This window comes from Oscarella lobularis, chromosome 9 (genome assembly GCF_947507565.1).
Source record: "Oscarella lobularis chromosome 9, ooOscLobu1.1, whole genome shotgun sequence".
NCBI classification, from domain to species: Eukaryota; Metazoa; Porifera; class Homoscleromorpha; order Homosclerophorida; family Oscarellidae; genus Oscarella; species Oscarella lobularis.
In genome coordinates, this window is record NC_089183.1 from 42,951 (window position 1) to 68,593 (window position 25,643).

The 25,643-nt window shown below is 45.7% G+C and overlaps 11 protein-coding genes, 2 long non-coding RNA genes and 1 pseudogene across 14 annotated transcripts; 7 read left to right on the plus strand and 7 right to left on the minus strand.

Annotated features, from left to right (window-relative positions):
* Window positions 1-346: 346 nt before the first annotated feature.
* On the minus strand, window positions 347-1,500 carry LOC136191211 (calcium and integrin-binding family member 2 pseudogene; annotated as a pseudogene).
* Window positions 1,501-1,740: 240 nt separating this feature from the next.
* LOC136191204 (ETS translocation variant 5-like) lies at window positions 1,741-3,890 on the plus strand. Its single transcript, XM_065979514.1, has 5 exons — window positions 1,741-2,002; window positions 2,060-2,141; window positions 2,208-2,756; window positions 2,811-3,026; window positions 3,087-3,890. The coding sequence occupies exons 1-5, from the start codon at window positions 1,955-1,957 to the stop codon at window positions 3,752-3,754; spliced, it is 1,563 nt and encodes a 520-aa protein (XP_065835586.1). The 5' UTR covers window positions 1,741-1,954; the 3' UTR covers window positions 3,755-3,890.
* A 110-nt stretch (window positions 3,891-4,000) lies between these two features.
* On the plus strand, window positions 4,001-5,088 carry LOC136191213 (uncharacterized). The gene is made up of 3 exons (XM_065979523.1): window positions 4,001-4,206; window positions 4,266-4,452; window positions 4,638-5,088. The coding sequence occupies exons 1-3, from the start codon at window positions 4,204-4,206 to the stop codon at window positions 4,835-4,837; spliced, it is 390 nt and encodes a 129-aa protein (XP_065835595.1). The 5' UTR covers window positions 4,001-4,203; the 3' UTR covers window positions 4,838-5,088.
* Window positions 5,089-5,397: 309 nt separating this feature from the next.
* Window positions 5,398-8,216, minus strand: LOC136191310 (transcription factor ETV6-like). Its single transcript, XM_065979633.1, has 4 exons — window positions 6,095-8,216; window positions 5,965-6,031; window positions 5,809-5,871; window positions 5,398-5,748 (listed from the first exon to the last, which is right to left on the minus strand). Exons 1-4 carry the CDS (start codon window positions 6,245-6,247, stop codon window positions 5,525-5,527), a joined length of 507 nt encoding a protein of 168 aa, XP_065835705.1. The 5' UTR covers window positions 6,248-8,216; the 3' UTR covers window positions 5,398-5,524.
* LOC136191304 (transcription factor ETV6-like) lies at window positions 7,842-10,793 on the plus strand. The gene is made up of 9 exons (XM_065979625.1): window positions 7,842-8,030; window positions 8,168-8,293; window positions 8,430-8,772; window positions 8,882-9,079; window positions 9,158-9,292; window positions 9,528-9,575; window positions 9,633-9,773; window positions 9,886-10,044; window positions 10,106-10,793. Exons 2-9 carry the CDS (start codon window positions 8,171-8,173, stop codon window positions 10,465-10,467), a joined length of 1,509 nt encoding a protein of 502 aa, XP_065835697.1. The 5' UTR covers window positions 7,842-8,030; window positions 8,168-8,170; the 3' UTR covers window positions 10,468-10,793.
* On the minus strand, window positions 10,192-11,738 carry LOC136191312 (uncharacterized). Its single transcript, XR_010670831.1, has 2 exons — window positions 11,439-11,738; window positions 10,192-11,381 (listed from the first exon to the last, which is right to left on the minus strand). It is a non-coding gene; the product is annotated as an uncharacterized lncRNA (long non-coding RNA).
* Window positions 10,815-12,422, plus strand: LOC136191307 (uncharacterized). Its single transcript, XM_065979630.1, has 5 exons — window positions 10,815-10,950; window positions 11,002-11,155; window positions 11,226-11,358; window positions 11,498-12,052; window positions 12,103-12,422. Exons 1-5 carry the CDS (start codon window positions 10,916-10,918, stop codon window positions 12,327-12,329), a joined length of 1,104 nt encoding a protein of 367 aa, XP_065835702.1. The 5' UTR covers window positions 10,815-10,915; the 3' UTR covers window positions 12,330-12,422.
* Window positions 12,423-12,487: 65 nt separating this feature from the next.
* LOC136191306 (uncharacterized) lies at window positions 12,488-14,339 on the plus strand. Of its 2 annotated transcripts, none has more exons than XM_065979628.1 (5): window positions 12,488-12,670; window positions 12,718-12,931; window positions 12,995-13,096; window positions 13,229-13,300; window positions 13,360-14,339. In XM_065979628.1, exons 1-5 carry the CDS (start codon window positions 12,494-12,496, stop codon window positions 14,055-14,057), a joined length of 1,263 nt encoding a protein of 420 aa, XP_065835700.1. In that variant the 5' UTR covers window positions 12,488-12,493; the 3' UTR covers window positions 14,058-14,339. The 2 variants fall into 2 exon arrangements, with proteins under 2 accessions (XP_065835700.1, XP_065835701.1); XM_065979629.1 differs by having other exon boundaries at window positions 12,998-13,096.
* On the minus strand, window positions 14,304-15,076 carry LOC136191309 (small ribosomal subunit protein eS10-like). The gene is made up of 3 exons (XM_065979632.1): window positions 14,987-15,076; window positions 14,795-14,939; window positions 14,304-14,739 (listed from the first exon to the last, which is right to left on the minus strand). The coding sequence occupies exons 2-3, from the start codon at window positions 14,936-14,938 to the stop codon at window positions 14,371-14,373; spliced, it is 513 nt and encodes a 170-aa protein (XP_065835704.1). The 5' UTR covers window position 14,939; window positions 14,987-15,076; the 3' UTR covers window positions 14,304-14,370.
* A 657-nt stretch (window positions 15,077-15,733) lies between these two features.
* LOC136191311 (uncharacterized) lies at window positions 15,734-17,044 on the minus strand. The gene is made up of 2 exons (XR_010670830.1): window positions 16,344-17,044; window positions 15,734-16,285 (listed from the first exon to the last, which is right to left on the minus strand). It is a non-coding gene; the product is annotated as an uncharacterized lncRNA (long non-coding RNA).
* Window positions 16,444-18,292, plus strand: LOC136191305 (protein kinase C and casein kinase substrate in neurons protein 2-like). Its single transcript, XM_065979626.1, has 7 exons — window positions 16,444-16,760; window positions 16,817-17,064; window positions 17,123-17,197; window positions 17,245-17,450; window positions 17,499-17,619; window positions 17,665-17,807; window positions 17,860-18,292. Exons 1-7 carry the CDS (start codon window positions 16,499-16,501, stop codon window positions 18,179-18,181), a joined length of 1,377 nt encoding a protein of 458 aa, XP_065835698.1. The 5' UTR covers window positions 16,444-16,498; the 3' UTR covers window positions 18,182-18,292.
* Window positions 18,293-18,502: 210 nt separating this feature from the next.
* LOC136191308 (ADP-ribosylation factor-like protein 1) lies at window positions 18,503-19,686 on the plus strand. The gene is made up of 8 exons (XM_065979631.1): window positions 18,503-18,597; window positions 18,662-18,764; window positions 18,822-18,856; window positions 18,917-18,967; window positions 19,024-19,054; window positions 19,105-19,216; window positions 19,279-19,457; window positions 19,515-19,686. Exons 1-8 carry the CDS (start codon window positions 18,507-18,509, stop codon window positions 19,543-19,545), a joined length of 633 nt encoding a protein of 210 aa, XP_065835703.1. The 5' UTR covers window positions 18,503-18,506; the 3' UTR covers window positions 19,546-19,686.
* On the minus strand, window positions 19,538-24,058 carry LOC136191301 (exportin-2-like). Its single transcript, XM_065979623.1, has 28 exons — window positions 23,922-24,058; window positions 23,717-23,862; window positions 23,616-23,661; window positions 23,513-23,568; window positions 23,395-23,460; window positions 23,168-23,344; window positions 23,010-23,117; window positions 22,865-22,957; window positions 22,728-22,820; window positions 22,605-22,679; window positions 22,426-22,555; window positions 22,312-22,377; window positions 22,153-22,262; window positions 22,001-22,093; window positions 21,866-21,950; window positions 21,752-21,813; window positions 21,556-21,695; window positions 21,399-21,502; window positions 21,192-21,348; window positions 21,034-21,125; window positions 20,759-20,973; window positions 20,608-20,705; window positions 20,466-20,551; window positions 20,338-20,419; window positions 20,133-20,279; window positions 19,975-20,072; window positions 19,789-19,922; window positions 19,538-19,734 (listed from the first exon to the last, which is right to left on the minus strand). The coding sequence occupies exons 1-28, from the start codon at window positions 24,004-24,006 to the stop codon at window positions 19,639-19,641; spliced, it is 2,940 nt and encodes a 979-aa protein (XP_065835695.1). The 5' UTR covers window positions 24,007-24,058; the 3' UTR covers window positions 19,538-19,638.
* Window positions 24,059-24,091: 33 nt separating this feature from the next.
* Window positions 24,092-25,632, minus strand: LOC136191044 (arsenite methyltransferase-like). Its single transcript, XM_065979337.1, has 2 exons — window positions 25,492-25,632; window positions 24,092-24,979 (listed from the first exon to the last, which is right to left on the minus strand). The coding sequence occupies exon 2, from the start codon at window positions 24,970-24,972 to the stop codon at window positions 24,199-24,201; it is 774 nt and encodes a 257-aa protein (XP_065835409.1). The 5' UTR covers window positions 24,973-24,979; window positions 25,492-25,632; the 3' UTR covers window positions 24,092-24,198.
* Between the last annotated feature and the right edge of the window lie 11 nt (window positions 25,633-25,643).

Here is a 25,643-nt window from a genome sequence, read left to right on the forward strand (position 1 = left end):
CGGATCGAAATCAAAGGTCAGAGCAGTCGTACTATCAATTTGCGCCGAAACGAAGCCGTTTTGAAGGATTTTCATGAGTCCAACGGACAGTTTGATGTCTCCCTGCACCGCCATGCTCATGAAAAAGTCTCGAGTGAAGCTGGGAAGCATGGCCCGACGTATCAACGACCCAGCGCTCAAAAGCGGGTAAATGGGACCAAGAGGGGGGGCCCCCAAACACCCCAAAACTAGAAATAATTCCTAGCGCGCCAAAAAAACGTCCTCCCGCTACTGAACCACCTCTAGCTTACGAACAAGCATCAAAGGAAAATAATCCAGCCAAAAAAGATGATTAGGCATTGACAAATTCTAGATAGACGATAAATTCATTTAGCCAAGTCCACGTGATTGTTTGCTATTAGAGCCTCGCGCGTGCACATACTAAAAAACCTTACAAACGAAATCGAAAAGTGTTAATAAGTTCGGGCACTTTATTCATCATAAGTTGAAATTCCGTATAATTCAAACCGCCGTCTTCGTCGAGATCTCCCTCTTCGAGCACGTGATCAACAACGGCGGCGCGATCTCGATAAGGCATAACGCGTTCGTCGTCGTCGTTCCCCAAAGGGGACTCCCCTCCGCAGAGAACGTCGAGAACGTTCAATAAATCCCGTCTTCCAATTAAATTGTCTCCGTCGACGTCGTAAATGCGAAAAGCCCATTCGATTTTCTTTACTTTCTCGGTCGCATCGCTGAAACACGTGACCATGTCGAGAAAGTCTTCGAACGTCATATCGCCGTCTCCCGACGTCGAAAAGAGACAGCAAATGCGATCGCGAAACGGATTGGCCGCCAATTCGGGCAAATGAACGGTGAGAATCGATTTTTTGATTTTGGCGTTACGATCGGAGGCGACCGCTTCCGGGTCGAGTTGAGCGAAGCGTTCGTGTGCGTGGAGTATTTCCGCTTGACTCAAACCGGTCAAATCGCGATATTCGTCGAGTTCGTCATCGGTAAAGACGCTCTGACGCGATCCCATTCCACTCCTTGTCTAAATAGATAGGCGTGGCCCTTCGTTCTTACGTCAATTAGACGTTCATTTCCTCCTTGTGTCTGGGGCCGGGGAAGTGAAAATGGCAGCAATTGACCGGGGTGAGAATCTAATTCTAATTCTAATGCGTTCTATATTGGGGCGTTCGCGATCACTCATGATCGCGTAACGAAAGGAAAGATCCCCTTTCATGCATGAGATCTCCCTAGAAATAGGCGAGACGCGCGCTCACCTGTCCTCACATCAACATCCACGCCGCGCCGCTCGCGAAGCCAGCCGCGCCGCCGTCCCGCGATAAGTAGACAAGTAAGAATGCGGACAATCTTGTGTACAGTAGAGGCTTTTTCCTACTTCCGATCGCGATCGCCCACGTCTCATAACGCTTCCGAAGGCGCACGTCTAGAGACTACGCTATTCATGCATATGAACAACTCGCGGCGCGTCTGTCGTTTTCAGACTCCCTATTCGGGCACCGCTCCCTTTCTTCGTGGGACTGCTCTTTGAGGGATTCCGTGGGCGGGAAAGCCGTGACCTGCCCCAGTATGGGCATTGTTTACCTACGAAGACGCGCACATAACGCGCACGTGCACCCATTTTCATGACCATATATGGTTCGAGGTTTCACTTCGAGCCTAATAAGGCTGCGAAGAACTATGGCGTCACATGCGCCCGCGTTTTGGACCACGCATATAACGTTCGGCCCGACTGGTTTGGATCAGTTTCTACTGCTGATCGCCAGTTGTCCGAAGTTTGGACGCTCTTCTCTCTCGCGAGACCTCTTACTTTACGTCGTGCCTAGCGCGCTTTTCTTATTTGGCTTTATAAGCTACTGCCCCGGACTTCCTTGATTTCAGTTTGCACGTTGCAAGCGATTCGAACGCTCTGTGGATCGTATCTACACTTGGAAAACCGAACGAAAACGAAATGTCTTTCTACAACGACCCGCTCGTCACGTCATCGCCAAGTTTCATGGTAAGAACAACGATCGAACGTCCAAAAACGCGCTTTATCGTCGCTTTTTCGATGCAGACGCACGAAACTGCATCAGTTTCGAGCGCACACGACGTCGTCGAACCGTCGCTCATCGCCGAAATCCCAGGCCTGCCTTCGGGTGAGTAAACTACGGGGAGGGCGTGGCTGGCCCTTAATATAATTTTCAATATTTATCTTTCGATAGATCCGACCGTTTGGACAATGGACGACAAGGTGAATTGGATCCAAGGCAGTTGCAATGCATACGACCTTCCCATCGCTATGGATACGATTCTTCCCGTTTTGGACGACCTGGAAGAATTCCTCAAAATCGACAACGAAACAATTGAAGAACGTCTCGGCGAACGATTCGGCGACGACGTCGAATTCCTGAGAAATAACTTTGATATACTCCAAAGCGATCTCATAAGCCGATTTCCAGATGGAGGAAACAGCGAAAGTGTGCCTGTTCCGCCGCCACAACAACAGTCACAGCCAACCACAAGCATAGACAGCCTTTTTCCTTTGTCTGATTCAATAATGATGACATCCAATCAGATGTCGGCGGCTCCTTTGACTTCTTCTTCTTCTTTTTCTTTTCCCCAACCAAGCCCAAGCCAAAGTGTTTATGCTCCATTTCAACAATCACAACCATCTCTCTATCAATATCCTCCTCCTCCTCCTCCTCCTTTGTCAATGACGAAGCAAGAACCCGTCTATTCTGCTTCTGATATGTTTCATTTTCCGTCTTCCTGTAAGCAATCTTTGTTTCTTTTGTATTCATTTTCCCTATTGTCTATTATTGTAGATGCTAATCAAATGGTGAGCGCTCCTCTATCTGCTCCCCCCATGCAATCCGTTCCCACGTCAGCGAATAGCGTCATGAGCTCAGGACAACAGCCAAATTATCACTTTCAATATCCTCCAATGCAAACAATGACTCCGCCCACGCCGCCGTCAGCTATTCCACCTTTCAGTCCTCTTCTTCCACGAAGAGGTCACTACGGATCATTGAGCAGCCTTGGTAAGAAAAAAAAAGACTCCTTCCTTCCTTATAATAATAATATCCTCTTCTTTATTTTAGTTGAATCTGGCTCTGCTTCATCGTCTGCTTATACGACAGATGATGAGGAATTCTTCGTCGATCCGCTCAATCCTCCACTACAGAACATCCCCACGATAGCATTCGACGGGAAAGAGAGCAACGGCGGTGCCAATCATCCCCAACTACGCAACATAGGTCCCGGACTCATTGCCATACCAATCAATCCCAAAACGGGCAAACCCAAACGAAAACGTCGCAAGAAGATCCGTTCGGCGATCATTCCACCGCCACTTCTTCCGAATCGAGGCGCAAATTGCAGCCTATGGGAATTCTTTCTCGAACTTCTCGCCGATCCGTTTCACTACGATAAATTGATTAAGTGGACGAATCGCGACGAGGGAGAATTCAAGATCATCGACAGCGAAGTCGTCTCCGTCATCTGGGGTCTTCTCAAGAACAAATCCACCATGAAATACGATCACATGTCGCGATCCATTCGCTATTATTACGGCAAAGACATTCTCGATAAGGTCCCGGACAAGCAACTGGTCTACCGCTTCGGATCTAATTCCAACTGGCTGTCTTATCAGCCGAAATCGCAGGGGCTGGATCAGAGCCGAATGCCTGCGGCGCCTATTGAGATCTGCGGTCGTGTTGCCAAGCCAAAACTTTATGCTGTTGCCAAAATTAATTCTCCTCTTGCTTAAGACTCTCTATAGTGACGATTGTATATATGTCACAAGTTTTAAATATTAGGTAGGTTGGTTTTTTATTCTTATTCTTCGCGGAGCATTGTTTATGCTAGGGTTCGTCTGTTTAGCAAAATAGAGATCGTCGAAGTGATATTGGGAAAAGGTCAATCGTTCCCCGTCGTGTGATTATTGTCTGGCTTCTCCCCGCCGCTTTTCATTCCAATCGTAGTTGAAAGGTGACTTCCTGCACCGACAAGAGACGGCAAGCACGTAGCAAAGAAGCAGGAAATTTCTCTCTCCATGCAGCCCGCCGCTATTGTGGATCTTCCCCCCCGGAAGGAATTCCCCCGCCTCCGGTCGGTGTGATGTAAGACCGGAAGGAAGAAACGTGAACACGTATATGTGCCACCGTGAAGCGGCAAATCAATCATTAGTCAACAGTCAACAGTCGTCTCCAGAACGAAATGGTTTTCTCCCCCCTGACTATAGTAACGCTAAGGTGAGAGAGCAACGTTTCTGTTTTTAGTCGTCGTTGTCGTCGTCGTCGTCGTCGTCGTCTGGCTCGTCTGACGTTCATCACGACGAAAATCAAATAATCGACGACGAAGAAGAGGAAGCAGAAGCAGAGATTGCTGTCGCCGCCGCCGCTCTTCCACTTGCAGTCGTTCAGTTGAATCCACCTCAAATACCCCAACATTTAGGATTGCCTGAAAGTAAGTGTTGACCTCTCTCATTAGAGAGTGCAAGTACGTGAGAACCGATAAATTGTAAGCTGAGACTATACTTCCAGCGATTTTTATAGCTCAGCTCGTTTGACAGCCAAGATAGACTTTGATTGCTGGTCTTCGATCGCAATCGAGCAATCTCGTTTGTTTTTCATCTTTTTCCTGCATTGTAGATTCCAACGACTGGGTTCCGGATCATGTGCACATTTTCCTGCAATGGTTTAAAGAGGAATACGCGACGGAAACTCTCAACGTGGAGGCATTCCGGGGAATGGGAGGAATTCAATTGAAATCGCTCACCGAAGCGCAACTGAAGGAAAAGGCTCCCTTCGTTGGCGATCTCATCTATAATTTCTTTCATCTAAATGAGTAGGGGGAAGCCTCGCGCTCGCCGTGGGCTTGTTATACACGGTAGTACAAACAGACACTAGGTGCCACGCCCTCTTCTCCCCCCATCACGCAATGGCACAAGGATCCTCTTTCCTGTGCGCTTTTCGTTCGGTACTTTATATTAAAGATCGATCTGTGTTGCACAACTGTTTTTTTCTGCTTCGATTTTTATCGCTTCTAGACTTTTCACTCTCTTTCCTAATTTGATTATACTGGCTTCTTGCCCAGCTGTTAGATCAGCGTGCAAAAGCCGGCGCTCGTTTTCAACTGTCTATTTATAAGTTGTTGTATAATATGACTTGAAACGCCAGCTGTTTGCGCTGCATGCAGTAGATACGTGCAGTGGAAGCCATTCGCTGTGAGCGCTAGCGTACGTTAGCGACATATTTTCCTTCCTAGACTTCCGTCTCGACGCGCTGGACGTCCTTTTCCTGCTCGATAAGACTCGGAGAGAACTCGTACGACTTATCAAAGACCTATTTCGGGTAAGACGATCCCTTAGGGACCCCCGGGGCTCAGGACGCGTGCCCCAATGCAGGAAAATCGTATCAAACATATTCGATTATTCGGCCGCTACTCATCCCGACACACACGAACAAAACGTGCAAAAAAGAGTTACTAGGACGCCTAAAATCTACAAGTCGATCTATCGATTGTCATTGAGACCGTTCTACGGTGACACATGCGCAGTACTCGCTTCCACAATTCGCTGAAATTCCCCGAAGAGCGTATCGCCTTTCTCGTTTCCTACGCGATAGCAGAATCCCGAACGTTTCATGAGACAGAGCGCGCGTCCGTTCATCAAAAATTTTCCAACGTCGACATTTATGTCGAACTTTTTCGCGCAAAATTCGACCCATTCCCTCACGTGATCGCGCGTCCAAAACCGTGGATCTAAACAAAAGAAAAACGAATGTTTTTCACGCTCCCTCATCTGGCTGGCTGGCTAATCACTTGTAGGATGATCTTTTGGTAGCGAAAGTCTAGACGAATGAATGCCCTCCTCATCCGCTCCACCTAGAAAAGTTGAAAATTTGGGCTCCTCCATGGTCACGCACGCGAAGCGCTAAAACCCGGACGGGGCGTAGGCGCATTAGATTAGAGACGTACCCCCGTGCAAAAGGAGATGAGCGGATAGCCCGACGTCGTTCTTTCTCACCACAGCTTCATCTCGCAACTAGAAAAAAACATCTCACGTCGTTATAAGTAGAAGGGGCCCCCCTCCTAGGCGTTTTTTTACCTTCGAGCGGCCTTTTAGAAGACTTAGAACTTCGATAGCGATTCCCTCCTTTTCTTCAATCGCTTCCTTGACACTTCGAACGTCTATCGTAGGCGTTTTCGTATCGATTTGAACGCATCGTCCGTCGACGAAATTGATTTGCATTGCGTGCATAAATCGACTAGTCCAACTCCAAAACAATTAGTAAGGCGATAAGTTGACGACTTGACAGCGGCGAACGACGAACGACTAGTCGTTCGTTCTTCGCTCGTTCGAGATCGAATGAGGAAGACAAGAGAAGTGTCCCGTTGATTAGAGGTATAGGATATGGTACGTATGTGGGTGGATAAAGTGCGGTGTGTCGTCTTAGGCCAAGAGACGGTTATGTATCATTACGTATGGGGGGAGAGACAGAGAGAGAGAGAGACAGAGACAGAAAAATGCTTTCCTTTTTTTCCCCCTTGTCGTCTTTCGGTCGACAAAGGATAGTACATTCCTCGAGGCAATGTTGATTATTTATCTAAGGGAAAGTGTCGCGATAGAAGGCTTTTGCTTTTCTTTCTCGTTTCCTCTCCCCTTCTAACGAAGAGAATAGTAGTGCGAGTTCCCTCGAGGCAATGTTGATCATTTATCTACGAGAGAGAGAGAGAGAGAGAGAGAAGGGGTGTCGACATGCAAAAAGCTCTCAGAGACTGTTTGCTTAGTTCTCTCTCCCCCCGTTTTCTCGTCTCCCCGTCGCAATCTCTTATGGGAACGTATGTCCGCACGTACAAACGAGTTCCCAGTTTCCCTGTCAACGAGCCAACAAAAAACAATGCATCGCCGCACTCTCTCTCTCCTCCTCCTCCTCCTACACGTAAATTCCAACGACGCGTGTGCCCAAACCAAGCAAAGAGCCAAAACGATTTAGAAAAGTTGCGAGCACCCTCTAATGGAGCCAACCCATCTGTTACCATGCGAACAGGCAAACAGTCGAACGACCTCAGTTTGAGAAACAATCATAGATAGAACTTCCTCCCCTCCCCTCCTTCGTTTCTGTTCTCCTTCGCATGGAAAGGGCTTCGTTCCCCGGCCCCCGCCCGCCCTGCCTCAAGCCTCCCTCTATACTTTCCCCGTCTCCCCGAGGCTCTCTTAGTCTACTTCGGTTATCATTCCTAATTTGCCCTGTCTGCTCGTCGAATGCCCACAACCAGGATATCCCTCGAGTCGATAGAGCGTCCCCTCTCATCCCATTTCGATTCATTGGCAAAACGTTTCGTCGCAAAAACGCTTTCCCACGGATTTTCTAATGGACTTCCCATGAAACAAAGCCTCAGTAATGTCAATAGAGATGCGAATGACGACGATTGTCCATTAGCTAAGCACGTCAAATCCCAAAGAAATCAGCTGACTTCCCTAGGCCTTCGGCGTTATCTGCGTCGAGACGCCTGGGAAAAAAGGTCTCTTTGTCCTTTCAATCAGGTGTCGAAACGTTTAGGTAATATCGACGAGATATCTATCGTCATCCGTCTCGCGATACACACTGGCTCTCTTTGTTCCGTCGATCGGGCGGCGTCTCTTTCGCTCGTCGTTCGTCGCGTGTGCGCACCTCATCTTTCTCTTTTCAACAAAAACGACCGCACCCACGTTCCCTCCCCCTATGACATCATCTTCTGGGAAGTGCAAATCGACAAGGGACCCATTGTGATTCGCTGTGTGCAGATGGCGCGTTCGTCGTGGGCGGGAATCCTTACGGCTTCAGGGGCGGGACGCCTATAAGTGGGGCTCCATAAAACCACAATCGCATTAGACTCTCCGTCGACCGCAAATCTCGCCATCCCTCGAGCTCGTTCTCTCTCTAAAGCCTCTTGCAACACACCCTTACGACCACATAGAGAGAGAAAGAGAGAGTCGAGTCCCCTCGCCCATCGACGATCGAAGACGACAAACGACGTACATTGATTGACATTCTCGCCAGGTAAGACAAAGAAAACGAAGAAGACGACGATTGCGTCAGTCGTACGTCGTCGTCGTCGAGATCGTTTCTTCGTGACGATGATGATGATGATGATGAGGATGATGATGATTCTTTTTTCTCTCGCCCTCCCCTCTCAGACGATGTCCACAACTTGTTCTTCGCAAGTCGTTCCCTCCGCTTATCCCGACTTGCACGACTTGGACACGCGAACGGCGACAACGACCGATCGACAACTCAACGATCTTCTCGACGGAATCGTATCGGTACGATACGCGAAGGAGGGCCCCTCCCCCTCCCCCCCGCGCGTTTGCACGTCACACTCGCCAATCGTCTTACACACACATAAGGATCTTAGACGAATAGAAAAGACAAACTAAAGTCTTCTTTTTCTTTATTTAGGAACTGTTTCCGCCCGGCACCGATCCGTTCGACGTTTACGCGTACGGAGCTATCTATCAACCTGCGCTAATGGAACAGCAGCAGCAGCAGCAACAGCAGCAGGCGCCTTCTTACGAGGCGTCAGGACAACTCCTTCCAGGCGGACCGCCTTCCGCCGCCGCTACTAAAACGCATCCTCACTTTCTTCATCACCATCATTATCATCAACGACACGACGCAGATTGGGCTACGGGCGGCGGCGGCGGCGGCGGCGGCGGTCATAGCGGAGGAATCGTCGAATCGAATCGGTTCAATTACGCGCACGCGCACTCGCAATCGATTGCGAATCAAGCTTTTCCGAAAGGTACGCTTTTCGATCGTCTAGTTGCGAACAGACGCACGTACGCGCGCCGCCGCGTCGTCTGTTGTTGATTTGCCTCGAGGCTCGAACGTCGCGTGTGTGTTTATTTCAGACCCGCGCCGCTGGTCCGTCGATCACGTGCAGTCGTGGATCCAATCAGCGGCGTTCGAACAACGACTTGGAAGCATCGACCCCGCGGCTTTTTCGATGAACGGCGACCAACTGAGTCGACTGACGCGCGACGAATTCAAGATGCGCGCGCCACTCGCCGGCGACATTCTCTTCTCACTCTACGCGAGCCTAGTCAAAGGTATGCTACGCGCGCATATTTTTGGCGCGAACGTGACGCGCGTGGGTGTGGCCGTTTGTGTTGATTGTTGATTCCCAGGTGGAGCCGATCCCCAGCAGCGCCGAATCGGCTCCAAATGCGTTCATCCCACGTGGTATCCAAAAGAAATTGCCATTCCCTCGTCGTCTTCCGCTCCCGTCGTCACAAACGCCAGCGGCATCAAAGAAAGTTCAGGTTAGTTAGCGCATCTGTGAATCGCGCACGTGGCGCGGGGGCGCGGTTGTTTTCACACGCGCCCAAAATTAGAATCAAGGAGGGCTCACCGACCGCAGGTGTGGGACCCCGCAGCATTTCTTCTCTACCCCGAGTTGCCTTCAAAACTTGTTTACTCTGTCTCACGAGTCTAAGCAGACTTTGTTTCTCGCAATCGTATTGTCTCCGTTTCTAATTGATTCTCTGTGTATTTTAGACACGTTTAGTGACTGTTCCAGTTCGACGTCATGCTGCTACGAAGACAGTGAGAAAATAAGTTTCGCTTCCTCTTGTGGTAAAATAATTTTTTTGAATATGCTAGAAGGAGGTCATAGTCAAAGATTGAGCGTTGTTCATCCTCCTCCTCCTCCTCCTCCTCTTCCTTCATCATCATCGTCAGTCGCATCGTCAACGAGTGGATTCTCGTCCTATAACCAAGGCATCAATTACACTCCTCTTACAGGTACAATAACTACGTCATTTCCCTTATTTTGCAACCATCTGTTTCCGCCTCCTATTGCGGTTTTTGTGGCGTGTTCTTCAACTCACCATTGTTCTTGTCTTCTTTTATCTAGGCATTTCTCAATCCCTTCCTCTCTGCGAGCCCGTCTATGGCGCTTCTCTACCCTCTATATCTCTATCTGCGGCTGCCGTTGCCGCCGCATCCAATCCCTATTCTGTGATGAACATCAATCCCTTTCCTCAACGAAAGTATAGACCACCTATTCCTAAAGGTAAAAAGAACGATTCACAATCCAATCATTCTTCTATTCATTCTTCTTCTTCTTTATCAAGATGCCCTTCCCACTCATTTGAGGACATTTCTCAAGGAATTATTATCGAATAAGATGTATTCCTATTGCATTGAATGGGCCGACGAATCAAAGGGCATATTTCGTATACTGAATAGTGAAGAGGTGGCGCGCTTCTGGGGAATACGAAAAAATCGGCCAAAAATGAACTACGACAAGTTGAGTCGTTCCCTCAGGTTTTACTACAAGAAACGCCTTTTGAAAAAAGTTCCTGGACAGCGATTAGTCTATCAGTTCACCGAACCGGACGATTATGATGATAAGGAAAAAGAGGCAATATTGCCGGCGGCGGGGAAAATGAAGAAAGTGAAAGAGGCAAACGACGACGATGCAAGTAGCAACTGAAAGAGGATAAATCCCAATTCGAAAAAAATCTCGCTCTGCTGATTTTGATTTACGTAGATGTTTGAGTCTGTCTTATATTATTTTACGCACGGACGCTCTGTGAACTAATACTTTTTTTTTCCGAACTATAAGTGGAGATGCACCAGGCTGTTTGTTTTTAGTTTAGAGACAAAAGGACACTGTACAGCCTGGCGAGATACCGTTCTTATGCTTTTATGACTTTTTTTTCTCGGCAGTAGATGCGCGCACACATGTACACACAAATTCTCTCTACCGTCTCTATAAATAAAGAAACGAAGAAATAAATAAATAAATACTTGAAAGCACGTGGAGAGGTCTGCGCAAGCGCAGTTTATAAAGCACGGAACAGGAGTTAGAGAAAACGAGAGAGTGGCAATCGTGCGAATAACGCTTGCATTCTTCCACGCCGTCGGTCGACAGGAGAAGAATGACGGAAAAAATCGCAGCGACGCCGAAGAGCGAGTAAGAAAATCGTTTCGACGAATTCTTTCTCCTCAAACGACGTCCTTTCAGATCGAGCATCTTTGTCAGCGTTCCGCGACGTTTCGTCTCGTTCGACGCGTCGCTCTTTCTCGATCAAACGGTCGCCGAATTCGTGGAACACGTCGAAAAAAGTCAAGGCGTACGTCTCTCGCCTCACTATCGACTCTTTTACAACGGTCGAAAGGTATAGAGTCTTTAGCTTGCTTGTTTTTTCTCTCAGACTCATGCATGCGTGTTCCGGTCTTTTTTCTCAGTTGCCTTCTCGTCGAACTTTACGCGAATGTGACGTCACAACAAATGGAATATTGGTGTTGAAGAGACTGAGATCGGTTGCATCGACTTCGGCTGGAAAGACCGATAAATCATCGTCGTTTCATCAACGTGAAGGTGAGAGGAGATAAGGGGGGGAGCTAGGAGATAATTTGTAGCAGGAAAAAAGGAGAATTGAAACCTGTTACACTTGCCACCTCCGCACGATCGCGAATCCCTTTTTCCTTCTTTCTAAGGTTTCTATTTTGTTCCTAAGGCGTCATTTCACCGCGAACGGGAAGCGATGAGGAAGACGGTGACGACAATGACGGAGATGGTGACGATGAAGAAGACGAAGAAACTAAAGATGCTTCAGGCAATGTAAACGGAAAGAGAATCGCAGCACCTGAAAGCGACGATAACGACGACGACGATGACGAGGAAAAACGACGACTAGAAGCAGCTAAGCAATTGCAACTACTTCAATACGGTGGCGAAGAAAAGGAAGAAGCACCACCACCACCACCTCCCCCCCCTCCTCCTCCTCCTCCTCCTCCTCCTCTATCCTATTCCTATGATCCTACTAGGGGGGGAATGGTCTTGTTTCCTTCTCATGCTCTTGCAACATCGTCTTCCTATTTTGTAGCGGCTCCACCGCCTCAGGGAACGACTACGATGACGATGACGCCACCGCATTTTATGCTCAACCCGTCTCTTTCGCTCTATCACCACGCTTCTGATCTAGTTGGTGGGGCAACACAGAATCCCTATGTCGACTCTCTATCCAAAATAAACAATGAAGCAGCTAAATACTATAGATCACTTCCTAAAAGTAAAGCCGCTTCCTTTTTTGTCTTTATCGAAAATGATTTTCTTTTCTAGATCCGCTTGAGTGGTCGAGTGAGCAAGTGCAGCATTGGTTGCGTGCGTTCGAGGTACGGTATCGTGTCCCCTTGTCCTTATCAGACAAGGGGAAGTTTCGAATGAATGGCAGGGGACTCGCTCTAATGCGCCTGCGCGGTTTTCAGTATCGCCTAGGAGACGGACGTGGCGATTTGGCTTATAGAGACTTTCAGTCTTTGCTACGCATCGTCAATGTAAAGAAGTAGAGGCAGACACAGAGAGAGAAACAGAGAACGAAAAAAAAACCTTCTATGTAATTATTGAAAGTAGGCGTGATTACTTGCAAATGACTGACGTCACGCGCGTATTATCTCTGACGTCAATCGACGGGGTCAAGCGCCTGCCAATCAGCAGTTGAACCCAATTAAGTATGCGACCAATGAGAGGGCCGGGATTTCTTGGGGTTGTTCACGGGTTTCTCGACACACTCACGACCCAGACGCGATCCGACGTGGGAGCTTTGACGTTCGCTCGTTCTATTCGACATCAGATGGAATACTTCTTTGCCAATTTGTCCGAAGACGCGCTCTACCGTCCGGGAAAAGCGGTACGCGACGAGAAAAACGCCAAAAAACGCTCTATTTCGATTTTTAGCCGACGTTTCGTCTTCTCACCGAAAGCGATGCCAAGTCGCTTGGCTTGCGCGCCTACTTTCCGCCGCGATCGGAGCCAATCTACGCCTCGCAACGCCGATCTCTACCGTTTCCCGACTCTTCGCCGACAATCCCGCCCTCCCAACAACCTAACACGGGGCCCCCCTCGTCGCTTTTTCTCGACGACGAACTCATAATGAATCTTCTCGTGTCAGGTGCGCGAGGAATGCGATTCCCTTTCGCTTTCGACATCGCCGCGATTCGTGTTTGTCTTTCAGTAGATCACGGCACTCCCGGATGGGATGACTACCGTTCCCCGTCGCCTTACAGTCCCGGCGGTTCGTCATTGGCTGGCGCAAGCGAGCCCGACATACCACAAGGTCAGTAAACCACGCCCCATCTTCCGCGTTTTCTGGAGGCGGCCAGGAAACAGGAAGTTCCCTAGCCCACGCGGGCGTAAACGGTCAAAGGTGAATATAAAACGAGTCATTTTCCGGTTTCCTTCACTGTAGATCCTCTCACGCCGTCAGACGAGATTGTTGATTTCGATCCGGATTACTTTGAGGATTTGCTTAGTATGGCAGGTAAAAAAGAAGAGAGAGACAAAGAGAGAGAGAAATTCTCCTAACATTGTTTTTTTTAGGAATAGATACTAACCAAGACAAGGAACCAATCAGCACCTTTTATCCAGATCTCATGACTTCTCAACTAGCAACATCGACATTGGCGGCGGCGGGAGCGCAGACGCCCTCACCCTCGCCAACTGGCCCAAAGCCAATGACATCGACCCTCGCACAAATTCTCACAGAGGGAGTTACGCCAACGCCACCAATGCCCCAACGTCCCAAAACGGTTACCCCGCCCCATAAGCCAAAACGCGGACGACGTCCCACGCGCGACATCGATATTTCTCCGCCTCAGCTGGGTGCATCCGGGTCCGCGTCGCTATGGGAGTTCATCCTGGAACTCCTTGCCGATCCTCTCTACGAGCCGTACATTCGCTGGAAGGATCGTTCAAAGGGCCAATTCAAAATCTACGACTCCCAAGTCGTCGCCGCACTGTGGGGAAAACACAAGAATCACGCGGGAATGAATTTCGACAAGATGTCACGTGCCATGCGCTATTATTACGGCAAGAACATTCTAGAAAAAGGCGAAGAAGGCGGTCGTCTCGAATACCAATTCCAAGACGGAAGCCAATGGCTCTCCTACATATCCCGCAATTTGAATCGAAGAAATTTCACGGCCCCAGGTCCCAATCAATACACAAGCAGCCAACCAATGAGGGTGTCTCGAAGGCGTTCATCCCAACGTCTTAGGGGTGGTAGTAGCCCCTATTAGTGGTCTGCCTAGGTGGGCATGACCACTCTTTTTTTTTTTTCTTCACACCCTCCAGAGACTGCAGTCAGCCGTCTCTATGTCTAAGTAGCTTCCATGAAGCAATTTGTAGTAGTAGTAGTAGTAAGTAGGACACTAGGTAGGTTTAGGCTAGGGATTCATATTATGTACCAACTCATCTTTTTTTTTCTGCACGTAGTTACTTTTATTTCACTTACACGTACCGTTGCTTAGTGATGTCCATATCAATTTTTTCTCAGACAATGTATTTTATTTGGTACAACACATGCGTACGGATTTATAACCCTCACAAAATCTACTGCTGTCCAGACGTTCCTGGTCCGCCGCGACCGTAACCGCCTCGAAATTGAGGATTAAATCCGGGTCCTGCTCCGCCTTTCTTTTCTTCTCCTCCAGGAGCCCCGCCTCTTCGATACGAATCGCGATCTTCGCCGCCACCGCGACCCGATCCCATTCGACGTTGATCGTCGAATTTTCCGCCGGGAGCGCCTGAAGGACGAGCGCGGCCCGCTTCGGGTCTCACTTGACGTTTGAGAGTCGATGGAACGATTTCGGGTGGGAGATGAAGGAAATCGCGTAGGTATTGAATGCCGTCGTTCGTAAGGTACCAGTAGTAGTGTCTCCAAGCGAACTTCTCTGTTACGTAGCCGCGCGAGCGTAGGGACTAGGAGAATTTCGGATGAGGGCCTTTTTTGAGGGAACCGAGTTGCGTTGCTTACTTGGAGGGCTTTTATTACTTGGAGGTTGGGTACGCTTGGTACGTCGGGATGTTTAGGCGCGTTGAAGTCCTTTTTGGCGACCATTACGCCGTCGCAGAACAAGTGTTCGTAAATAGCGACGCGATTCTTTTTGGGAATGAGCATCCTGCTTAGAGCAATTAAAACAAGGCTAGAAGACGAAAAACAACTCACGTCGATGAATCAAAGGAGACTTAGCGCGTACGATTGACACGAAATAAGAAGATTCTCGACACGATACACGGTACGTCGCCGGAGCATGCGCACTTTCAGAAAAACAATACGTCTCGTTCTCTCGTTCTTTTCTCTGGATTGCAGCGCATTTCTACGCTCTTCGTGAGCATTTGAGGCGAGGGTAGAAACCGCAAGTGCATCGCGAGACGAACTTTGAAGACTGTGGACGCAAAAGGTACAGTTCACGGTAAAAATTAGACGGCCACCAAAGCGACGGAGATTCTAGTCGTGTGGGGATCGGTGGTGAGCGGAACGGCGGCGAACGTCTACGCGTGTCCAATGCAACGGCGCGAGACAATGAAGAAGTAACCATCTTTCCCAGACACAAAGTTGTATCACAAACGTGAAACGAACCCTGACAGCTTACCCTCACACTTTCTCTCTGGTCCAAAATTAGACAATAACCGTGAACTATATAGTTCATGGTCCGAAATCACTCTTGGATTGGACTGTGAGCCATTAGAGTGCATTATTGTCTAATTAGCTAAACTCGCTCTTTTCTTCTTAGATTTCATCTCCAACGTATGCGAAGACGAACTTTTTTGCATGAGTTTTTGCATGATGTAAATTGCAGTAGATATGCATGTCTTTGGGGGAGGGGGCTGGGGCTCACTCTGAGCACGCGGCAATGGGAAGAGGGTCTGCATTGCGCGCGCGAGTGCACCCGCGAAATCAACATGTAGAAAGTAGGTGAAACTATTTTATTAATAATAAAGAAGAAAGTCTATTCTATATAAAAAAGTGTCTTTTTGTGGCGGTGGGACTGAGACTGCAGTCCCCACAGAGATGTACGCCTGCACAAGTAAGTGCAGGCGTACTGATGTAGGCGTCGTTCTCCTGGGGAGACTACTATCTATGGAGTAGCTCCGTCAGGAGATGCACGCCGTCAAGTTGGGCCTTTTTGCTTCTCCTGCCCAGGAGACGTGGCAGTTTAGAAGTTCTGGTCTCATGCCATGGAGGCCTCTAAGCAGTTTAGGGGAATGCAACTATTAGGAAGTTGCAATTCCCCGGGTCTCTTGGACCACCCGTCCTGCTGAGGACGTTGGGACCGCGGTCAACCTCTTCGCGTACGTCTCCTTCTCTAGTGTTTTTGCTCCATGTTTCTTGACCTGGAAGTAAAGGGGGCCCCACCTGTTTCTGTTTTCTCTTTCTCGTGCCGTGTTTCTCTGAGGAGCATTAATCCTGGTACGACAATCTTTGCCTTTGAAGCGACGAGGCGACGGGGCGGAGCCGATATCGCTGAAAAAAAGACCTTAGATAGACTCGAGAACACGGGCAAAAGACGAAGAAAACTCACCTGCACCAGCCAAACGAAAGCGAACTCTTACGATGGCCACGAAACAGACAGATGGAGGCGGAGGTGGAAAAGAGCTGTGGGAAAAACAGTGTGCACGCATGCGCAAACTAACGGAAGAATATCAGGGCGTAGATCGGTTCGTTTCTTTTGTCTCGATGTCTCACGACGTAGTCAGCGACTCGGATCTATCGCAAATTGGCGGACAGTCGGAGAGCTTTTGGGAAGTGGGCAATTATAAGCGCGTAGTGAAGCGAATCGACGACGGCGCGAAATTATGCGACGAAATGATCCAGCTGGTCACCGAGCGAGCCGATATCGAAGCGAAGTATGCGGCAAAGTTGACTCGTTGGCGAAAAAAGTGGGAAGAGACGATAGACAAGGGATCCGAATACGGAACGATGGAATCCGCTTGGAAAGGTAGGCGTGGTTACGCGTAGGCACGTGCGCGTATGCGCGCTACGTCGTTGCCATAGGTGCGATGAATGAAGCGGAGCGACTCGCCGAGATTCATTTCCAGATGAAAGAACAGCTTCTGAGTCAAGTTTCCGCTGCCGTTCACCAATGGAAAGTAGAGCATTATCACAAGCACTTCTTCAACTTCAAGGAGACAAAATCAGCTGAAGACGGCTTCGAAAAAGCGCAGAGACCGTGGGCAAAGAGATTAGCCAAAGTCGAAAAGTACAAGAAGCTCTATCATCAGCATTCTAAACAAGCAGAACAAGTTAGTCAGAAGAGAGAGAGAGAGAAAATCAATTTTGATATTAATATCAATTCTTAAGGCTTTTAAACAAGCAAATGACGCAGAACGCGACTCTGCCGTTTCTCCAGAACAATGCAAAAAACTCAAAGACAAAGTACTGTATTAATTAATCTAATTTAATTAATTAATTAATTAATTAAGGCTGAACGAGCTCGCAATGTCCAGTATAATACCAAGGGGCGTTACAACGAAAAATTGCGAGATATTGATTCTTATAATCCTACCTACATTCAAGACATGGAAACGGAATTTGAAAAATGTCAGGGATTTGAAAAATTGCGACTGGAATTTTTTAAATCAACCGTTTTGGCTTTTAAACGAATTCTTGACAAATCGCAATCACCCGAGTAAGAAATAAGAATTAAAAAACTTCAATTATTATTATTTGGATATAGATACAGTGGTTTGTATCAAGAATTTCAAGGGGTTATCAATAGAACGAGCAGTACAGAAGACTTGGAATGGTATTCGTCGATGAAAGGAGCAAAAATGCCAATGAATTGGCCAAAATTCGAAGTAAGGAAAAGAGAAATAAGATTAATTATAAAGTATCTCTCTTAGGAATACAGTGGCCACGCTGAAGACTCACAACAACAACAACAACAGCAACAGGGGGGAGACAATCAGCTACATGTAACCAGAACCAGAACGGGAACAACAAGCAAATCATCCCCAGGGACAATGAGAGGAGGAGAACGCCCAAAGTAATAAATAAATACTTATTATTATTATTATTATTATTATTGACTTACATAGGATTTCTGGTCCCGTGACTGCCGCTCCCGCCGCCGTGGGATCCCCGTATCGTAGTCAGGATGAGAGCGAAGATGAATTCGTTGTTCCGCCTCCTCTTAATGATTTTTCTGACGCAACTGGGGGTGGTGACATGAGATCCGATGACGAATGTCCTGTGCGCGCTTTGTATGATTACGATGGGCAAGAGAGCGACGAGCTTACATTCAACGCTGGAGATGTTCTTACGAAGTTAGAAGACGAAGATGAACAGGGTTGGTGTAAGGGAAGATTGAATGGAAAAGTGGGACTCTATCCTGCTAACTACGTCGAGCCGATTTACTAGGGAGGGGAGGAGAAAAAATCATTTTTTGACTGTGTGTCGTGCAACTCATATTTAGCTAATGTTGTCTACTGTACACGTTTTGTCTTGGAGATGGAGAACATGTACGTCTTACGTATGCTAGCGCGCGTGGCAAAACCCTCCGTGACGTGTCGTGATTGCGTCACGGAGAGACTACGAATGTGTTTCGTACCTTAGTTTAGCTCACTCGGGGTTCCTTTCTAGCGAAGGTACTCATTTCGTCTAGCAGCGACGTACAGTTAGGGCGATAAAAGAAAGCAGAGGCACGTGCCTGCGCGCTGCGCGATCTGGATCGCGATGACGTTGAATGCATACGGGCTTCGTCGTGAAATGTAACTGGTGCTCGTTCGCTTTTCCTACAAGTTTTCCTTTGCTTCTTACAACTCGACAACGCATGGGTATGCTCATTCTTACTATTTGTCCGTCGTCTTCACGTTGGACGGGAGTCCGTCTTTCGTGCAGGAATTCTCTTTTCTCGGATGTTCGCCGCCCTTTGGGGACCAAAAGAATATCGAATATTGATACTCGGTCTAGACGGAGCAGGAAAAACGACAATCTTATATAGGCAAGACCTAAAAAACGAAAGAAAACGAAAGAAAATCGATTTCCTCTTCCCCTCTAGACTCCAAGTGGGAGAAGTCGTTACAACTATACCAAGTACGTATGTAGCAACACTAGTGACTACTATTTTATCTCAACTCTTTCTTCTCCTCTTAGCTATTGGATTCAACGTGGAATCGGTGACGTACAAAAATCTCAAATTTCAAGGCAAGTTATTAATTAAATTTTTCGCGCACCCCACGAATATTCAAATTTTATCTCAGTTTGGGATTTGGGTGGACAGACAAGTATTCGGTAAATAAATACTATTTAATATAAACACTATTATTATAATTAAATTATAGGCCCTACTGGAGGTGTTACTATGCCAACACAGACGCAATAATCTACGTGGTGGATAGCGTGGATCGAGAACGAATTGGAATATCGAAACAAGAACTTGTAGCAATGCTAGAAGTAAGTAGGAGTGGCTGCTCCCCCTTTAATTATTTATTTATTTGAATACCTACCTTTTATAGGAAGAGGAACTGAAGAAAGCGATTCTGATAGTATTTGCCAATAAGCAAGACATTGACGGTGCAATGTCCGTTGCTGAAGTCTCGTCCGCACTCGGACTGTCGGCACTAAAGAGTCGAACGTGGCAAATCTTTCGAACATCCGCATTGAGAGGAGACGGTCTAGATGACGGGATGGAATGGTAAAAAATAATAATAATTGAATAATAATTAATATTATTATTTACCTCTCTATGTAGGCTGGTAAATGCTCTGAAGACAAAGCAATAGGATTAATGATCATCATCATCATGCACACTGAATGACTCCTTTCTATGTATATCAATAAACCAATAAGGAAACGCAATGAGTTGTCGTTGATATTTATGCCAATGACGTAATGTTTGCTAATTGGAGATATGCAGTCAAATATTGAATCGCTTCCTGTGGCAATCCTCCGCCCGTTACCAGGGGAGCCAGCTACACGGACGGGGTGTGTATACATACTTTACATACGGGGCTCTGTCGTCTTACCTTTCCCGGATGTTTAAGAGAAAGGCTATGAAGCGATTTTGCGAGTTGGGCTTTGGGATTTTGAAATTCGTTTTTGAAAGGATCCTGCTCTTGTTTTCCCGCGAAAACCAATTGGCTATAGGCGGCTTGATATCCTAATTAAATTACATATTATTATTAATTAAATCGGGTTTACTTGTATCTTACCTGGGGTATCTTCGATTTCTATAAAGTGTTCGTCTTCCGGGACCGAATTGTCTTGTGGCAATTCAAATAATTCGATTAGGCATTGAAGAAATCGAATCCTACAAAAATTAATTATTAATTAATCAATTAATTAAATTAATTATCGTCGTCTTTCTTACCACAATTTTACGTATTCGTCTGTCAAGAGATGGGAAGCTTCCGTCAATATTCTCGTCATTCCCACGGCGCAAATTTTCCTTTCGACTAACCCGGATACTTTTTGAACGTCAGGAACAAAAAGCCTTTCAATAACCATGCCAAAAAGCCTTGAGAGGCAAAATACATCATTACCCAATAATAAATAATTTTAATCTTATAACATACTTTGGCTGGATTCCATCGATGACGTCAACGAGTGTTCCACCGCCATGTTTACCAGCAAACAAGCAGAAAAACACCAAAAGACCTTAGAAGATACATATGTACTAATGTATATAGACCAGTGTACGTACCTTTGACGTATTTTGTTGTCTTTGAACTTTGAAGTCTCTGAAAGAGAAGTACGAAGATGCTCTTGAGATGATCGGAGAGACGAGCGCTAGAAGAAAAGAAGAAACGTAAACGATTTAATTATTTAATTATCTATCTATCTACATTTGTATGTGCTCTATGAGAGTGCTCAAGAGATAGAAGCCTTCGTGATCGTTCAACTTAGACGCGACTAATTTCTGAAACACTCCAAGCAAAGGAAGCTAAAAATAGCCCGCTAATTAATCACGTGATTTTATTTATTATTTTTATTTACTAATTTTTCTTGAACGAGTACTGTGTCTGGAGAGGCCCGTATGAAGGCTTGGAGCAGACGAACGAGAGGTGGAATGTTTCCCTGTTTTTCCCACAGAGCTGGAATGAGCAAATGGGGATAGAGCTCCATATAAGGATCCGGGATAGCAGCCGAAGAAGAGGAAGAGCGAACTTCGAGCAAGAGAGACAGAAGTTGAAAAATATAAGGAAGAAATTCTACGTAGAAAATTCATTTGATAATTAATTAATTAATGTACTTAATTAATTAATTAATACCTGATACGTCTTCCGTGAGAATCGTTTGAAAAACGGGAAATAGCGCATGCTCAAACGTGGTCACGTGCTCTTGATGAACACGGCAAGAAATTCTACATAATAATAATATCAATTGATTTTTTGAAGTAGTGGGCGTGTCTCCTCCCCTAAGCTCTTACCTCAAGATGCAGCAAATGGATTCAAAGAGATAATGATTGAAATGAGGCTTGCTTGGATTCTTTGCTACAATAGCCAACTTGGTCGACAGCTGCTCAACGACCCCGCCCAAATAAGGAACACAGTGTTCTTTCAACATAGAAAGAGATCTCATAACAGCTAATAGAAAAGAAATCAATTAATAAATTAATTCGGATTCTAATGATTGCCTTTCATGACGTATTCATTCTCATGTGATCCGGGTTTTGTTAGAACTGTAAACAAATTAGCCAATAGCGTCTCAGAAACAGGCTGAATTTCAACAGAACTAAATCTAATAAAAATAGATTAAATTAATTAATAATTTAATTAATTAATTAAACATACGGTTGTCCCGTTCCTCCGGGAGATTTCAAGGTGAAAAGTCGTTCGAGACAATTAGCAGCGTAACTATGGACAACAACGGATTTGGATTGTAGCAGATGAATGAGATGGGGAATAGCAGTCAAAAGACATTCCCTTGGCAACTAGAAATTCCCGTCACACACGCACAGAAAATCAATAAATCAATAATGGCGATTACTATGTTTCTGAATGTTGTCAGATATTTGATTGCGTCCGCTTTTATAACCGGGAACTCGTCAACTATAGCAATTAATATAATTATTATTGATATATGAATTTGATTATTGTGTACCCTCTTTTGATTGCAAATGAGGCTGGATGTGAGACACGTAGAAATCGGTGATATCAACAAGATCGCTCGCTTTTGTTGCACCATCCTATATAGAATGTATTAATTAATTAATTAATAAGAGAGGTATTTATTTACCTTTTGGGTCTTTGTCTTTGTAGCAAGCGATGTAACAAGATAAATCGAAGCGTCTTTCAAAACCCAATTTTCAGCGGGATTTTCAGCGAATTTCTACACAAAACCAATTCCCAATCAAAAAAAAGAAGAAAACATCAATTAAAAATTTTCACCGTCAAAAGAGAAGTGACGTAAGCGGAACAAATTGCGGTGACGGGACCTTCAAAATATTTGCAGAGGCTTCGCACAAGGTCACATGACGCTCGTCTCCTCGTATCAACATCTATGGAATTCTATTCAATCAACAAATAATCAATATAATTATTTCCTACTTGATCCTTCCAAATCTTGTCGAATATATTCTTCAGGATTATCCTCAAACAATTCCTCATCCGTATCTGTTTCACATTTGTAAATAAATTAAAATGATGACGTCACGTATCTACCTCTAAAGTGCATGTTCTTTAGAACGACTTTTTCGCAAATGTTTCTCAGTGTTTCTTCGTTTTCGAAGAGCGCTTTCGCCTGAGGACGATCCGCTACACTCGCCAGAAAATCAATAGCATTGCTAATCAACTAAACCAGAAAAATCAATAATCAATAATAATTATTATGACGTCATTACCATATCGTATTTCACTTGGGGTCCCGTTGTGACAAACAATTCCCAAACGGCCGTCACAAAACGAGCCAAATAAGGCTAAAACAAAAATAGATACATTTTAATTAGGTGTCTAATTTTTCTTACTTGAAATTCCTCGTCGTATTTCTGAGCGTACATAGCCACATTGTTGCAAATCTGCGACTTGATTAACTCAAGAGGACCGGACTCATCTTCATCCTAAAACAAAGATTAAATACTATCAATTTTTAATCAATAAATACGTCAGTTTGAAGCAATTTGTTGTCGGCTGTCAAAAGAGTCAAAAAATTGTCCATCCACACGGCCATATTATCCTCAAAGAATTCAGGCAAATCCTTAATTAAAAAATATAAAATCAATAAATGAATACATGGATTAAGGACTTACCTGATAGTTGAGACTGTAGAAAATTTTGCAGACCAACGTAAGAGAACTGAAAATGATTTTCAAAGATTGAGGATTGGACGAATGTTCTTTAGCCAAACCCATCAAATACTAATAAGAAAATAAAATAAAATAAATAAATTAATTATTTCGAAATTTACTTGGAAGAGTTCTGTGATTGGCTGAGCAAATGTTTCGAGAACGTATTTTATTTCGGTCCATAATTCTTGAGATTTCAATTCGTGACGATATCGTCGAAAGAGAGAATGAGCCGTTCTCAAAACCCCGTCAATCACGTGAAAATTCCCGGATTCATTCTTGAATTTCTCAACGAGTTGCTAATCAATAAAATCAATAAAATTAGGATAGAATTTAATTATTTTATTACCGCTAATAATTCAGGCCATTTCGCTGGAAAATCTTCCCTTCCGATAATACTAATAGCTTCACTCAACTAATAAGTAAATACTAATTAATTAATTAAAATCATTTTTAATTTTTCTCACCTGAACTTGAATCCTTTCCGGCATTTTCAACATCATATCAATGATAGAGGTCCGCACTTACGAAAGCACGTGACTAAATTAATTAAAATTAATTATTAATTACCAAATTGACGATCTGCGTCGTTGATTCGATTCGGATGATCTTCGATCTATATAGGATAGGAATTTCATCAGTTTTAATTTCTAGTCTCGCTTCTGTCTCACAATTCTCCAATTTCGCTTTACGTAATTTTTAAACGTTACGGCAGCTATAACGCGAATTTCCGACTCAGCGCTCTCGTTCTCGAGCAAGTGGAGAAGCAGTCGAGGATAGTTCGCGTGCCCTTCGACCGATTCGAGAAACTTTTCGGCTGGAAAGAGATCGCGACGCCATATTGGATTCGATTTCGAGCTCTTTTCGACCCTTTACCTTCGCGACGAACGCTTCCGTCGGGCGATAGCGTTTGTTTCAAGTATTCGGCGAGTGCGTGAACGTTTTCCGCGCTGAGTTCCATTGGAAAAAGACGAGAAATCGACGAGAACGTGCGCAAGGCGGGATTTGAACGCGAGACTGCGCACAAACGCCTTCGAACGCACGTGATCTATATAGTTATTAACCCATAGTCATACTAAAAAACAAAGAAACAGTTCAAAATTTCTAACGATTTCTAATGTCAACAAGTCGGACGACAACTGAGAGTTAATCTTCAGGAAATGGGCTTCCTTACAACAATATCAACATGCACAATATCAACGGTAACAGGCTGACTCGTTTTATACCCGTAGCTCTCTAAAAGCTGCTCGTACTCTTTCTCCGACACTTTATTGGCTTTAAAAATGCCAATACACGTTGCCTCAAGCCAATCGAGTAGAGTTTTTCGATCAGGAAAAACGCCCATGACCCTTTCCTCTTCCACACCATGCAAAACTTCAAATCCCACCTCTGCAAGAAGTGGCTTCCAATAGGAAAGCGGCGCATATGTCCAACCCATCGCAGCTATAAAGGAATCGTAGGAATTGTTAAAGGGAATTGCCGCTAAATCGCGCAGGAAGCCAACAAGATGCCGAACAGTTGTGAAACCAAATCTGCCACCGGGTCTGAGCAAATCGTAAATTTTTCGAAGAGTTTTCTTGTGTCCTTCGAACGGAATCCAGTGGATAACGTGATTTGAATTGACGACATCAAAGGGTGAAAATTCTTCCGCTTCCTCCACTGAGCCGCGTACGATTTTCACGTTTTTATAATCTTTGAATCGGCTTCGAGCAATATTGATTCGATCGACGTCAAGATCGACACCGGCGAGAAAACCTCGCGGTCCAATTCTTTGCGCCAATTTGAGAGTGACGTTACCGGTGCCGCAGCCCAAGTCAAGAAGGCGATCGTTGCGTTGGGGCTGCAGAACTTCATCAATAAACTTCAAGGCGTCTGCTTCCTGAGCGTAAACAGAAAGACTGCGGTACGTTGAAGCTTGTAGTGCCATCAGTGTGCTGAAAGAAAAGACGGCGTATTTATAGACGACTCTGTCATAAACACATGCAGCAGCTGCATGTATTGTTTTAGTTAATAGTATGCAATAATGAGGTTCATGCAGAAGGCGTCCCACTGAGCAAAAATCACTAAACCTAGCTGTCAGTTACAATGATGCGCCTTCTCCTAAATCGGTGCGCGAGGGCTACATGCATGCATGATCTCGTAATTACATTCGCCAGTGAGAATGCAAAACTACGGACAAATGCCATTCAGACCAGCCTGTTGTTTTGGTACCGGATTCTGATTGAACCCAGCCTCAGGCTGTTCCGCCCCGTGCAAGCTGACGGCACGTAGAGCGGATCCGCTATTTTCACGCTACGTTGAGTACGTTCGTAAGCTTGGGGGAACCTATTTAATTTTATTCTATTCTATTCTATTTCTATTTGACTAGTATCTACTAGTGTCGCGCGGCCGGCGGTTCCCCTCACTCAAGAAGGCCCACGACAAACATTGGACGTCAGATACTTACCTAAGAGGTTGTCGTTGAAAGATCGGGCAGTTTGACTATAAGGGTGACCTGGATGTCGATCAGACCGCGCCTGTGCGTGGTTCAGTGTCAAATGCGTCGCGCCTAGTTTCCCCTCTGACTATATACCCCTACTCAGCAAATTACGTCAGCTA

Bases quoted from the DNA above. Each gene is read 5' to 3' on its own strand.
- LOC136191307 (XM_065979630.1), top strand. From the start codon at position 10,916: ATGACGGAAAAAATCGCAGCGACGCCGAAGAGCGA. The intron at 10,951-11,001 runs GTAAGAAAATCG...ACGTCCTTTCAG, and splicing joins GCAGCGACGCCGAAGAGCGA to ATCGAGCATCTTTGTCAGCG. The intron at 12,053-12,102 runs GTAAAGCCGCTT...TTTCTTTTCTAG, and splicing joins CTATAGATCACTTCCTAAAA to ATCCGCTTGAGTGGTCGAGT.
- LOC136191301 (XM_065979623.1), bottom strand. From the start codon at position 24,006: ATGGAACTCAGCGCGGAAAACGTTCACGCACTCGCCGAATACTTGAAA. The intron at 22,680-22,727 runs GTAAGAAAAATT...TTTTTGTTTTAG, and splicing joins AATACGACGAGGAATTTCAA to CCTTATTTGGCTCGTTTTGT. The intron at 20,073-20,132 runs GTAAGAAAGACG...TAATTTTTGTAG, and splicing joins GACGAATACGTAAAATTGTG to GATTCGATTTCTTCAATGCC.
- LOC136191310 (XM_065979633.1), bottom strand. From the start codon at position 6,247: ATGCACGCAATGCAAATCAATTTCGTCGACGGACGATGCGTTCAAATC. The intron at 5,872-5,964 runs GTACGTCTCTAA...CAACTTTTCTAG, and splicing joins TCATCTCCTTTTGCACGGGG to GTGGAGCGGATGAGGAGGGC. The intron at 5,749-5,808 runs GTGATTAGCCAG...TCTTTTGTTTAG, and splicing joins ACCAAAAGATCATCCTACAA to ATCCACGGTTTTGGACGCGC.
- LOC136191044 (XM_065979337.1), bottom strand. From the start codon at position 24,972: ATGGCACTACAAGCTTCAACGTACCGCAGTCTTTCTGTTTACGCTCAG.
- LOC136191304 (XM_065979625.1), top strand. From the start codon at position 8,171: ATGTCCACAACTTGTTCTTCGCAAGTCGTTCCCTCCGCTTATCCCGAC. The intron at 8,773-8,881 runs GTACGCTTTTCG...TGTTTATTTCAG, and splicing joins GAATCAAGCTTTTCCGAAAG to ACCCGCGCCGCTGGTCCGTC. The intron at 9,576-9,632 runs GTGAGAAAATAA...TGAATATGCTAG, and splicing joins GTCATGCTGCTACGAAGACA to AAGGAGGTCATAGTCAAAGA.
- LOC136191213 (XM_065979523.1), top strand. The intron at 4,453-4,637 runs GTAAGTGTTGAC...CCTGCATTGTAG, and splicing joins ACATTTAGGATTGCCTGAAA to ATTCCAACGACTGGGTTCCG.
- LOC136191305 (XM_065979626.1), top strand. From the start codon at position 16,499: ATGTCTCACGACGTAGTCAGCGACTCGGATCTATCGCAAATTGGCGGA. The intron at 17,198-17,244 runs GTACTGTATTAA...TAATTAATTAAG, and splicing joins GCAAAAAACTCAAAGACAAA to GCTGAACGAGCTCGCAATGT. The intron at 17,620-17,664 runs GTAAGGAAAAGA...TATCTCTCTTAG, and splicing joins TGAATTGGCCAAAATTCGAA to GAATACAGTGGCCACGCTGA.
- LOC136191204 (XM_065979514.1), top strand. From the start codon at position 1,955: ATGTCTTTCTACAACGACCCGCTCGTCACGTCATCGCCAAGTTTCATG. The intron at 2,003-2,059 runs GTAAGAACAACG...TTTTCGATGCAG, and splicing joins CGTCATCGCCAAGTTTCATG to ACGCACGAAACTGCATCAGT. The intron at 2,142-2,207 runs GTGAGTAAACTA...ATCTTTCGATAG, and splicing joins AATCCCAGGCCTGCCTTCGG to ATCCGACCGTTTGGACAATG.
- LOC136191308 (XM_065979631.1), top strand. From the start codon at position 18,507: ATGCATACGGGCTTCGTCGTGAAATGTAACTGGTGCTCGTTCGCTTTT. The intron at 18,857-18,916 runs GTACGTATGTAG...TTCTCCTCTTAG, and splicing joins AGTCGTTACAACTATACCAA to CTATTGGATTCAACGTGGAA. The intron at 19,458-19,514 runs GTAAAAAATAAT...CTCTCTATGTAG, and splicing joins CTAGATGACGGGATGGAATG to GCTGGTAAATGCTCTGAAGA.
- LOC136191309 (XM_065979632.1), bottom strand. From the start codon at position 14,938: ATGCTCATTCCCAAAAAGAATCGCGTCGCTATTTACGAACACTTGTTC. The intron at 14,740-14,794 runs GTAAGCAACGCA...AAATTCTCCTAG, and splicing joins AAGTAATAAAAGCCCTCCAA to TCCCTACGCTCGCGCGGCTA.
- LOC136191306 (XM_065979628.1), top strand. From the start codon at position 12,494: ATGCGACCAATGAGAGGGCCGGGATTTCTTGGGGTTGTTCACGGGTTT. The intron at 12,671-12,717 runs GTACGCGACGAG...TTCGATTTTTAG, and splicing joins TCTACCGTCCGGGAAAAGCG to CCGACGTTTCGTCTTCTCAC. The intron at 13,301-13,359 runs GTAAAAAAGAAG...TGTTTTTTTTAG, and splicing joins GGATTTGCTTAGTATGGCAG to GAATAGATACTAACCAAGAC.